The sequence below is a fragment of the Macaca fascicularis genome, chromosome 2 (assembly GCF_037993035.2).
Source record: "Macaca fascicularis isolate 582-1 chromosome 2, T2T-MFA8v1.1".
NCBI classification, from domain to species: Eukaryota; Metazoa; Chordata; class Mammalia; order Primates; family Cercopithecidae; genus Macaca; species Macaca fascicularis.
In genome coordinates this window covers 155278889-155290906 of record NC_088376.1, presented here as the reverse complement: position 1 = coordinate 155290906, position 12018 = coordinate 155278889, and the positions used below count along the sequence as shown (strand labels likewise).

At 44.2% G+C, this 12018-nt stretch overlaps 1 protein-coding gene across 8 annotated transcripts in view; it reads left to right on the top strand.

Annotated features, from left to right (window-relative positions):
• The first annotated feature begins 4530 nt into the window (after window positions 1-4530).
• Window positions 4531-12018, top strand: part of EEFSEC (eukaryotic elongation factor, selenocysteine-tRNA specific) — a 279578-nt gene continuing 272090 nt past the window's right edge. For all 8 annotated transcript variants that reach the window (XM_045385606.3, XM_045385605.3, XM_074033178.1 and 5 more), the window contains exon 1: window positions 4531-4877. In XM_045385606.3, the coding sequence (XP_045241541.2) occupies window positions 4562-4877 (316 nt within the window). In that variant the 5' untranslated portion in view covers window positions 4531-4561. The remainder of the gene's footprint in view (window positions 4878-12018) is intronic.

Genomic DNA, 12018 nt, shown 5'->3' with positions numbered 1-12018 from the left:
GGTGTTCAATCAATATTTGTTAGAAGATTTGTATTAGTCAGGATTCTCTAGAGGGACAGAACGAATGGAATATATATGGAATATATATATGTGTGTGTGTGTGTGTGCATGTGTGTGTGTATATATACACACATATATATATCCTAAGCCCAGGCTACAGACTCTCAGGGTGAGAATTTCTGAGTCAGAGATAATGTTGTCCTCTTCCATCTTGGAATAAACATATATATATTCCATTATACATATACATAATGAGCGGCTCTCTATATATTATATATATAATGAGTGGCTCTCTATTTTTTAAACATATATATATAACATATATATAGTTAGCAGCTCTGTGCTTCTTAGCCATGGACATGTGGAATATATATACACATATTCCATTAGTTCTGTCCCTCTAGAGAATCCCATATATATATATACACACACACACACACACACACACATATATATATATATATATATGTGGGAGTTTATTAAATATTGGCTCACATGATCACAATGTCCCACAATAGGCCATCTGCAGGCTGAGGAGCAAGGAGAGCCAGTCCGAGTTCCAAAACTGAAGAACTTGGAGTCTGATGTTCAAGAGCAGGAAGCATCCAGCACAGGAGAAAGATGAAGTCTGGGAGGCTAGGTCAGTCTCTCTTTTCACATTTTCTGCCTGCTTATATTCTAGCTGCGATGGCAGCTGATTAGATTGCGCCCCCCCAGATTAAGGGTGGGTCTTAATCTGGTCTTTCCCAGGCCACTGACTCAAATGTTAATCTCTTTTGGCAACCCCTCACAGACACACCCAGGATCAATACTTTGTATCCTTCAGCCTGATCAAGTTGACACTCAGTATTAACCATCACAAGACTGAATAATGAAAAATGAAAAAATGAAGGTCTATAGCTAGAAATTTAGAGATCGTCCCAGCGTCCTCCTTCTCCCCCATTGCGCATCCAATTAGTCACAAAATCTTGTCACTGAAAAATCTTTATGAGACTCTAGCCTCTTACCTGAAGCTCCTGAGACCAAGTGTTTCTCAGAATTCGGAATTTTTCAGATTTCTGAGAGGCAATACAGAGGATAAACTATATACCATATGACTCCCTCAGTGGAGTATGGGCAGCACATCGCAGTCAAACATCTGCAGTGAAATATGAGCATGCTTGTGAAAAGCAGTTACATAGCTACAGCTAGCCTCCTCTCAGTTCAGGTCATGGTTTACTGACAAAAAGTTCCAGAAAACTTGCTGTTTTCAGAGCTTTTTAGATTTTAGAAATACTGTGGATAAGAGATTGTAGGACAGAAACTTCTTTTTTTTTTTTAGTTTAGAGGATTGTTTCATTCTTTCTCAATATTTTATTATATTATGAAAATGTTCAAAAGTATAGCAATGTTTAAATAATTTTACATGGATCACCCATACATCCATCACATGAATTCTGCCAATAACATTTGTTTATCATGCATATGGCCATCGAGCCATCCCTCTAGCTACCCATCAGTTCATCTAGGTTTTCAGATGCATTTTAAAGTAAGGTACAGAACCAGTACACTCCCCTGAACACTCTAGTACATGTACTGTCAACTAGAGTTCAATATTTGTTAATAGTTTTTTCTTTTCATATAAATTTTCCATACGGTAAAGTGCACAAATCTTAAGTGTATATTCACTAAACCCAAACCTCTGTCAAGATATAGACCATACCCATACCCCAGAAAAGGCCTTTAAGCCCTTTTCCAGTCAACCGCCACCAATCCCTTACCCCTCAGAAGCACCCTCTAGTCTTGTTCAGATTAGTTTTGCCCTGGGACAGTAACTTTGAAGTCTCCTCTTCAATTCCATTCTTATCACTTCCCTTCCCTGCCATGTTCAGTGCCCCTATCCCATGCTATCACACCCCTTCCGACTTTTGCTAGGCAGCTCCCTCTGCTTCTGCACTTTATTCCAGTTTAGATTAGGTGTCACTACCTTTAAGAAGTGTCTTGACCACATCCCCCATGCCCACAGCTCACTCCCACTCAAAACCTGCACTTCTCTGCCTTGTAAATACCAGATTATTATATCGACTGTCCCCCTCCCATTTTCATATTCGACTGTGGGCATCTCGAGAGTAGAAACTGCATCTCCCAAGGCTTAGCATTGTCCCACATTTCAACCAATACTTCAGAGGTCAATGTATGAAGTTCACTATTGAGTCTGTGAGAACAATACATTAAAGGGTTAAAACACAAACTTTTTTTCTTTCTTTTTTTTTTTTTTTTTTTTTGAGATGGAGTTTTGCTCATCTCCCAGGCTGGAGTGCAGTAGTGCAATCTTGGCTCACTGCAACCTCCACCCTCCGGGTTCAAGCCATGTTCCTGCCTCAGCCTCCTGAGTAGCTGGGATTACAGGTGCCTGCCACCACTCCAGGCTAATTTTTGTATTTTTAGTAGAGACAGAGTTTCGCCATGTTGGCCAGGATGGTCTCGAACTCCTGACCTCAAGTGATCTGCCTGCCTCAGCCTCCCAAAGTGCTGGGATTACAGGCATGAACCATCACACTCAGCCAAACCTTTTTTCTTTTCATTACCATTTCAGGATTCTGTTTAAAACAGAGGTAAGAAATGAGGTTTATTTGAAGCCAGGCCCTCTACAAAATCTTTTGTTAGTTGAAATGTTTCTCAGAGGTACATAAAGCCTCTAAAGCTCTTATTACCTATTTACTAACCCTCCCTTTTAAATATGTTTACTGCTTTTACTACTAGATTTTTAAAATGGAAGACGTATTTTTACTGTTCCCTATTTGCAAGATGGAAAAATGGAAACAAAGTTTCTGTTCTCTTCTTGTAAGGACACTAATACCATCACAAGGATCCACTCTCATGATCTCATCTAACCTCCCAAAGGTCCCATCTCCAAATACCATCACACTGCGGGTCAGGGTGCCAACATATGAATTTGAGAGGGACACAATTCAGTCTATGACATGGACTCTGTTCCTAGTGCAGAGTGGTGGAACGAAGGAGGCAGTTACTGCAAGCATGAATACATCAGCACATGGCCTGGCTCATCACACAGGGCAAAAGTAAGATTCAGTGACTTTGTGCTCCACCGCCACAGTGTTACAGAAACACTCTCTTCTCCAGAAAAATGGAAGGATGAGGCAACGTTGGGCTACCATTCCTGCCTGGTATCATTGGCTGAGGCTGAGCAGTGGCTTCCCTCTTTGCACAGGAAAACGGTTCTCCAGTTCTCCCAGGTCCCCACCACTCCCTGTCATCTTAGACTTTGTTAACTTCTCTTCTTTGATTTACCCACCACCTGGCCAGAGCAGAGACTTAGGTTTGTGACCTCTGGTTGGTGACTGTGGCTGACAACCTTTTTTGTGGTTCTAGACGCTTCATAATCTAGTGAGAGTTGTGGACCCTCTCTCTAGCAAGAGCATATCACAACACATTCATTGTGTGTTCAATTTAGAGGTTTGTGGCCTCTCCTATGCCCAGGCTACAGACTCTTGGGGTGGGAATTTCTGAGTCAGAGATAATGTTGTCCTCTTCCATCTTCAAATGTTGTCCTCTTGCATCTTCAAACAGTCTTTTCCCATGGTTGGCTCCTTTCAACACTGGAGTTTCAACTCAAACAGCAACTCCGAGATATCTTCCCTGACCCATAGCTGTCCATCCTCCCTCTCCCGCTCTTTTTTATCTCAGCTTTTATTTTCCCTAGGGAACTTCTCGCTCTCTGAAATGGTCTGGTTCAGGCTTTATTGTTTGACTTAGCCCTCACCCCCTAGAATGTAATGTTAGCAGGCACTGTAGCCCAGCAGTACCCATCAGGCACTTGGTAAGAGCTTGCTGCAATGCATGAATGATTGGAAGCGTGTCTGGAGTTGGTTTCTTCCAGTGGGTTCATAGTCTCGCTGACTTCAAGAATGGAGCCGTGGACCTTCGCCATGAGTGTTACAGCTCTTAAAGATGGCACGGACCCAAAGAGTGAGCAGCAGCAAGATTTACTGTGAAGAGCAAAATGCTTCCACGGTGTGGAAGGGGATCCTAGAGTGTTGCCACTGCTGGTGGGAGTGGCCAGTTTTTATTCCCTTATTTGTACACGCCCATGTTCCATTTTTGTCCTATCAGAGTGCCCTTTTTTCAATCCTCCCTTTGATTGGCTACTTTTAGGATCCTGCTGATTGGTGCGTTTTACAGAGTGTTGATTGGTGCATTTTACAATCCTCCTGCTAGCTACAGAAAAGTTCTCTAAGTCTCCACTTACCCAGGAAGTCCAATGGCTTCACTTCTCAGAAGGATCCCTCCATCTCGGGCTCTTGGAGGCTTCAGGCAGCAGAAGCTATGTGAGAGAGCAACCTTGCCTGCGGTGACCTCCCCGTTCCTAGACCATCCACCCGGGGCACCACACCTGGCGGTGCCCGTGAGCCTCGGGAGGGCGGACGCTTCAGGGACGGAACGGGTGTGCACGGCGCGCCGGTTGCGGGGGGGGCAACTTAACGGGCCGGACCGCGGCGACTACCGAGGGAGGTGAGGGGCGGGCCGGGCGGGTGTCCGAGGCGGCTGCGGCGGCGGCAGCATGGCAGGGCGGCGAGTTAACGTGAACGTGGGCGTGCTGGGCCACATCGACAGCGGCAAGACGGCGCTGGCGCGGGCGCTAAGCACCACAGCCTCCACTGCCGCCTTTGACAAGCAGCCGCAGAGCCGCGAGCGCGGCATCACGCTAGACCTGGGCTTCTCCTGCTTCTCGGTGCCGCTGCCCGCGCGCCTGCGGTCGTCTTTGCCCGAGTTCCAGGCAGCGCCCGAGGCCGAGCCCGAGGCCGGCGAGCCACTGCTTCAGGTCACGCTGGTCGACTGCCCCGGGCACGCCTCCCTCATCCGGACCATCATCGGCGGTGAGCGCGGGCCGGGGCGGGAGCCGGGCTCAGGGACGCGGGCGGAGCGGCCGGGCTCCGTGTCCGAATTCTCTCGAGCCTATGCCGGGAAGGGAAATCGCCCCACCTCATTGGTGGGGCCCCTGAGGCCCCAAGAGGCGGACGTGACTTGCCCAGGGCCCCGCAGCAAGCGAGCGGAGGCTTTGAGATTCGAACTCAAGGCCAGCTGATATGGAAGCTTTTCCCATCCAGCACTACCGAGCTGCAAGGTGCTTTCCTTAAAAAAAAAAAAAAAAAAATTCAAAAAATTCCTACCAAATGTGTTTATCATACATGGTCAAGTAAAGAAAACTCAAAATAAGAAAACTCAAAAGCTACAAAAAGGGTATGCATACAAAGGCTGTCTCCATTCACCTGTCCTTTGATCTCCTGATTACCATTCCTAGAGCCAACCGCTGCTACCAGTTTTTGTATATCATTTCGGAAAGGCTCCATGTCAATACAAGCATATCTCTGTATATGTATAAATCCCTCTTTCCGTCTTTCTTTTAGACACGATTTCACTCAACACTGTGTCTGGAGAGTGCCCCATATCTGTACACATAAAGCTACGTCATTCTTTTTAAAGCTCACATAGGATTCCATTGCACATTTGTACCAACATTTTCTTTTTCTTTTTTCTTTTTTTTGGAGACAGTCTCATTCTGTCGCCCAGCCTGGAGTGCAGTGGCACGATTTCGGCTCACTGCAACTTCTGCCTCCTGGGTTCAAGCGATTCTCCTGCCTCAGCCTCCTGAGTAGCTGGGATTACACGTGCGCGCCACCACGCCCGGCTAATTTTTTTGTATTTTTAGTAGAGACGGGTTTCACAATGATGGTCAGGTTGGTCAGATGGACTCCTGACTTCATGATTCGTCCACCTTGGCCTCCCAAAGTGCTGGGATTACGGGCATGAGCCACCACGCCCGGCCTGTACCAACATTTTCTAAACTAATCTTTTAATGATGGACGTTTATGTTGTTTCCAGTATTTGCAAACCATGTTGCAGTGAATATTCTAGAACAGAAGTCTTTGGTATGTTCGTATATATGTAGGGTAATAGAACTAACTGGCTGGGGCAAGGGGCATGTGTGTTTTTGGTCGTGGTGGGTACTGCCAAAATGCCCTACAAAGAGGTACCCTTAATTTTTAATTATGCATGTAATACATGAATATATGCCACTTGTGAAGAAATAGAATATCACAAATAAGGCAAACATTCCCTTACCCACTCCTCTGTCCTAAATTCTGCACCCCTTCCATCTCTGCAAATGAAAAGACTACTATTTTTTTTTTTTTTTTTTCTGAGATGGAATCTCGCTCTATTACCAGGCTGGAGTGCAGTGGTGTGATGTCGGCTCACTGCAACCTCTGCTTCTCAGGTTCAAGCGATTCTCCTTCCTCAGCCTCCCGAGTAGCTGAAACTACAGGTGTGTGCCACCATGCCTGGCTAGTTTTTGTATTTTTAGTAGAGATGGGGTTTCACCATGTTGGCCAGGATGGTCTTGATCTCGACCTTGTGATGCACCTGTCTTGGCCTCCCAAGTGTTGGGATTACAGGCATGAGCCACTGCACCTGGCTGAAAAGACCATTATTAGACCTTTGTGGATGATTTTTCCAAGCCCATTAACTCCACTTAAATATATGGATAGAATTTTAAACATATTTTTAGAAAAAAAGATACGATAATATAAACACGTGGTATAAAAGGGTATATAGCTAAAGAAGTATACTTTTTACTGCTGACCCCAGTGCCCGATTACCTTTCTATTCCCATTTCCTTGTGTTTCCTTCCAGCAATATTCTGTATGCTACACATGGGAATATGTATCAGGCAGGTGGTAATTGGCTTGGTGGCAGATGGCCTCATTGGTCACTGGGCATTCTGGGTCCCAGCTATAATGATGAGCTTATTAAGTATAGTACTTCATCTTTGTTACCTCCCAACTGTTTCATGTTACAGGCAGTCTGAGATCATTTCCCCATTTTACAGTAGAGGAAATAGAAGTTTGAAGAAGTAAAGGGACTTGCCCAGGGTCACAGTATCTAAAGTCTTCTCCTCAATCCATGTTTCGGTCAGGTGAATATTAAGGGGCACACGATTCTCTACCCATTCCTCCCCATCCCCTTATAACTGAATTCTGTTTGGTCACATCAAAATACATTTTAGGACATGGACTCTGAGCCAGTCCAGACTGGAGGTGGAAGGCAGAGGTTAAAAAATGAGACGGCAAGTTTTTAGTGTTTTCTAGTAAATAGGGTAGATGAGTGGTGAAGGACATACTTTTGGAGTCAGACAAAACTGGGCTTGAAGCCTAGCTTTCTTCCTTAGCTGTATGACCTTTGAACCTAATTCTGGACCTTGCTTCAACTGGAAGATAGTGGTAACCACACAACTATTTATTGGCTTGACTTTTCTTGTGTATTTGCTACTTACCAGGCAAACCCTGCAAGGAGCGTGGTGGTTACCATTTAATAGTTGAGAAAATTGGGACTTAGGGAGGCAGCTGGTTAGTGAAACAGTCCAGGTCTGCCTGACTCCAAAGCTGGAGTACTTTGCATGCTTCCCCAGGTTACCCTATAGTTTCCTCATCCCCTTCCAACATACGTGCATACCTCATGTTATTGTGCTTCACTTGATTGTACTTTGCAGATAGTCCAACAGCATGTGCTCACTTTGTGTCTCTATGCCACGTTTGGGTTATTTTTAACAATATTTCAAACTTTTCATCAAATATTAAGCACCAAACATTTCACTTGATTTCAAATACATGTTATCTGTTAATGGTGATCTGGGATCAGTGATCTTTGATGTTACTATTATAATTTTGAAGTGCGACAAACAATGCTTATGTAAGGCAGCAAACCTAATAAATGTTGTGTGTGTTCTGACTGCTCTACCTCCTGGCTTTTCCCCTGTCTGTCTCTCTCTCCTCAGGCCTCCCTATTCCCTGAGACACAACAATATTAAAATTCATCCAGTTAATAGCCTTTATGTGTTCAAGGGAAAGGAAGAGTTGCAAGTCTCTCACTTTAAATAAAAAGTTAGAAGTGATTTAAGCTTAGTGACGAACGCAATGTTGAAGGCTGAGATAGGCTGAAAGCAAGGCCTGTTACACCAAACAGCCAAGTTTGGATGCAAAAGAAAGGTTCCTGAAGGAAATTAAAAGTGCTACTGTAGTGAACACACAGATGATAAGAAAGCAAGACAGCTCTATTGCTTTTATAAAGAAAGTTTTAGTGGTCTGGATAGAAAAACAAACCAGCTACCACATTCCCTTAAGTTGAAGCCTAATCCAGAGCAAGGCCCTAACTCTTCAATTCTGTGAAGGCTGAGGGAGGTAAGAAAGCTGCAGAAGAAAAATTTGAAGCTAACGGAGGTTGGTTCATGAGGTTTGAGGAAAGAGGCCATCTCCAGAACATAAATGTATAAGATGAAGCAACAAAAAATGTATAAGATGAAGCAACAAGTGCTGATAGAGGAGCTGCAGCAAGTTATCCCGGAGATCTAGCTAAGATCATTGATGATGGTGAGTACTAAACAGATTTTCACTGTAGGTGCAACAGCCTTATATGGAGAAGATGGTATGTAGGATTTTCATAGCTACAGAGAAGTCAATGATTGGGTACAAAGCTTCAAAGGACAGGCTGACTCTTGTTAGGGGCTAATGCAGCTGAAGCTGTTGCTCACTGACCATTCCAAAAATCCTAGGGCCCTTAAGAATTATGCTGAATTTACTCAGCCTGTGCTCTTGAAATGGCACAGCACAGCCTGGATGACAGCACCTGTTTATAGCATGGTTTACTGAATATTTTAAGCCCACTGTTGAGACCTACTGCTTAGAAAAAAGACTCCTTTCAAAATATTACTGATTGTTGATAATGCACCTGGTCACCTAATGGCTCTGATGGAGATATACAAAGAGATTAATTTGTTATCATGCTTGCTAACACAACATCCATTCTGCAGTGTATGGGTCAAGGAGTAATTTTGACTTTCAGGTCTTGTTATTTAAGAAATATATTTTATAAGGCCATAACTGCTCTAGATAGTGATTCCTCTGATGGATCTGGACAAAGTAAATTGAAAACCTTCTGGAAAGGATTTATCATTCTAGATGCCATAAAGAACATTTGTGATTCATGGGAGGAGGTAAAAATATCAACATTAACAATAATTTGGAAGAAGTTGATTCCAACCCTTATGGAATTCCAACCCTTAAGTCTTGAACTGAGGGGTTCAAGACTTCAGTGGAGCAAGTCACTGCAAATGTGGTGGAAATAGCAAGAGAGTTAGAATGAGAAGTGGTGCCTGAGGATGTGACTGAATTGTTGAGATCTCATGATCAATCTTGAGTGGATGAGGAGTTGCTTCTTGTGCATGAGCGAAGAAAGTGGTTTCTTGAGATGGAATCTACTGGTGAAGATGCTGTAAACATTGTTGAAATGACAACAAAGGATTTAGAATATTATGTAAACTTAGTTGATAAAGCAGTGGCAAGATTTGAGAGGACTGACTCCAGTTTTGAGAGCAATTCTGTGAGTAAAATGCTATCAAACAGCTTCACATGCTACAGATAAATTTTTATAAAAGGAAGAGTCAACTGTTGTGGCAAACTTCATTGTCTTATTTCAGTAAATTGCCACAGTCACCCCAGTCTTCTTCAACTACCACCCTGATCAGTCAGCAACCATCAACGTTGAGGCAAGACCCTCCACCAGCGAAAAGATTATGACTTGCTGAAGATTCATCAATCATTAGCATTTTTTAGCAATGAAGTATTTTAAAATTAAGGAATGTTTATTGCTTTTTGAGACATACTGCTATTGCATACTTAATTGACGAAATGTCATGTAAACATAACTTTTATACATATTGGGAAACCAAAAAATTTGATTTGCTTTATTGTGATATTCACTGTGCTGCAGTGGTCTGGAACTGAATGCACAATATCTTTGAGGTGTGCTTCAATTATAGGGAAACTTCATATTGCAAAGAGTTTCAGCATTTGCCTGGTCCTATATAACCAATTGTAATTCCCCAAAGAATTTGGCAAGTTTTTTCTTTAGACTAAAACTGTAGAAGAAGAACTTATTTTTGTATGTACATTGTTGCTCATCTTTTGTCTCATCTCCGGAGTAGGGAGATTTATCTTCTTAAAATGTGGCCTGAGTGCAATGGAATGCTGAGACCAAGGCTGCTACCATTCTTCCTTGAATAGATCAGAGGTCCACCTTCCTTTTCAGGGAATTGAGAAAAAACTAATTTTTTCTTGTAAAGGGAAAGTGTTCCCCATTGAGTGCCTGCTCTGGCCCAGGCCTGTTGCCAGGAACTTGCATCTATGCAACCACCTTGCGTGATGGGAGTGTTAGTTAGCCTTACTTCTCAGATGAGGAAACCCAAGCAAAGTGCCTTGGACTGGTGTTGGAACCTAACTCTGCCACCCCTAACCTGGATCTGGCTAATACCTTCAGTTCACTTCATGGTCTACAAACTCGTGGGCATCTTTGCCTTCTTGAAATGACCCCCAAGGCCATCCTGGCTTATGGCACCTGGACTTCTACAGTTCTGCCCCCTGCCTGCTTATTCTGCTCCCTCTGATTCATCCTCTGCACAGTGGGCATTGCTCTCCTTTTACAAGTGTTCATCAGATCATGTCAACCCTACACTTGACAAGACTTTCCAGTGAGTTCTCATTGTGCTTGGAGTAAAATCCAGCCTCTTTATGGCCGATAGGACAATGGTCTGGCTCTGCTTTCCTCCAATCCCATCAAGGATCCCATCAACGACTCCTCCCCCTTCTGACCTTCAGTCACACTGGCCTCATTTCTCTTCCTCCAGAGGGCCCAGCGGCTGCTTGCCTTAGGATATTTGCACCTGTTGATGCCTCTGTTTGGTATGTCTGGCTCCTTAAGTCTCTGCTTGAATGGCACCTCCTTAGCGGCCTCTCCTGCCCCACCTATCTAAAGTTGTCTCTTCAACCCTCACCCCCTCATACTTTCTCATGTCCCTGTTTCATTGCTCCAGCAGCCCTTTTCACTACCTGATGTTCTTCATGTGTTTACTTGTCGAGTGTCTGTCCTCTGCTAGAGTGTGAGCTCCATGAGACCAGAGCAGGAACCTTATCTGTCTCATTCACCAGTGTTCTCAGCGTTTGGGCCAGAGCCTGGCATAGGATAGGTATTCAGTAAGTTCTGGATGAATGAAGCCTGTGTACCAGCTCTTGGGCTAGTCAGTTTTAGTGAGCAGAGAACCTTCTTTGTGGGTTAGTGGACAGAAGGCAACTAGCTTAGGGCCTGGCCTGTAGTGAATTATGCAGGTTGGTTCTTTGTCCCTCCCTTTAGGAGCTTACAGCAGAACCCAAGAGAGGACACTGCTGTGTACAAAGTGATCTTCTGGAGTTCTTTGCACAAGGGCAAAAGCAGGAGTAACTCACTTTGTTGGGGGGTGGAGTATAGGGTGCAAATGGGAAAAGGAGACCTTTCCTAGGCGAGGGCAAGGCTCTGAGCCTTAAACATGCCATTGTGTCTCAACATCAGAGATGACTGCCAGCATTTAGGCATGGCTGGAAATCGGCGTGGTGTGTGGGAGGTGTGCTAAAGATGAAGCTAGAAGGGTTGGCAGGGCCAGACCCTAGAGAATGGCCCTTAGTGTAGATTTTTCCTCAGGGTCCTGGAGCTCTTTGGAAGCCTGTTAAAGCAGGTGTGTGACATGACTGGGCTGAGCTTTTGATAGAAAGTTGCAGGATTTTTGGGCAGGGATTCCCGCTGGCAGCAGGTGTGATTTTCTCTTGCTGCACCTGCACCTGGCATCCCTGGGAGATTGGGCTCTTGTTAAGAGTTCCTTGCTACTGTGAAAGACTTAGACCCCCCCTGTGGAATATGTTATCTCCAGGAGAAGGAAATTTTAACAGTTGTCTGAGTTCTGTGATGATATCTCTGAAGTTTAATGTATCTTAAATTAAAGCTGGCTCTAATTCCACTGTGTGCACGCGTGCGCGCGCGCACACACACACACACACGAATCCTATCTTAGAGAAAATTGGGGTTTATCTCCCTTGATCCATGTGGCCACAGATAAAACTAAGTGGTGCTGTGGGGTTAACAGTGATAATAGTACTT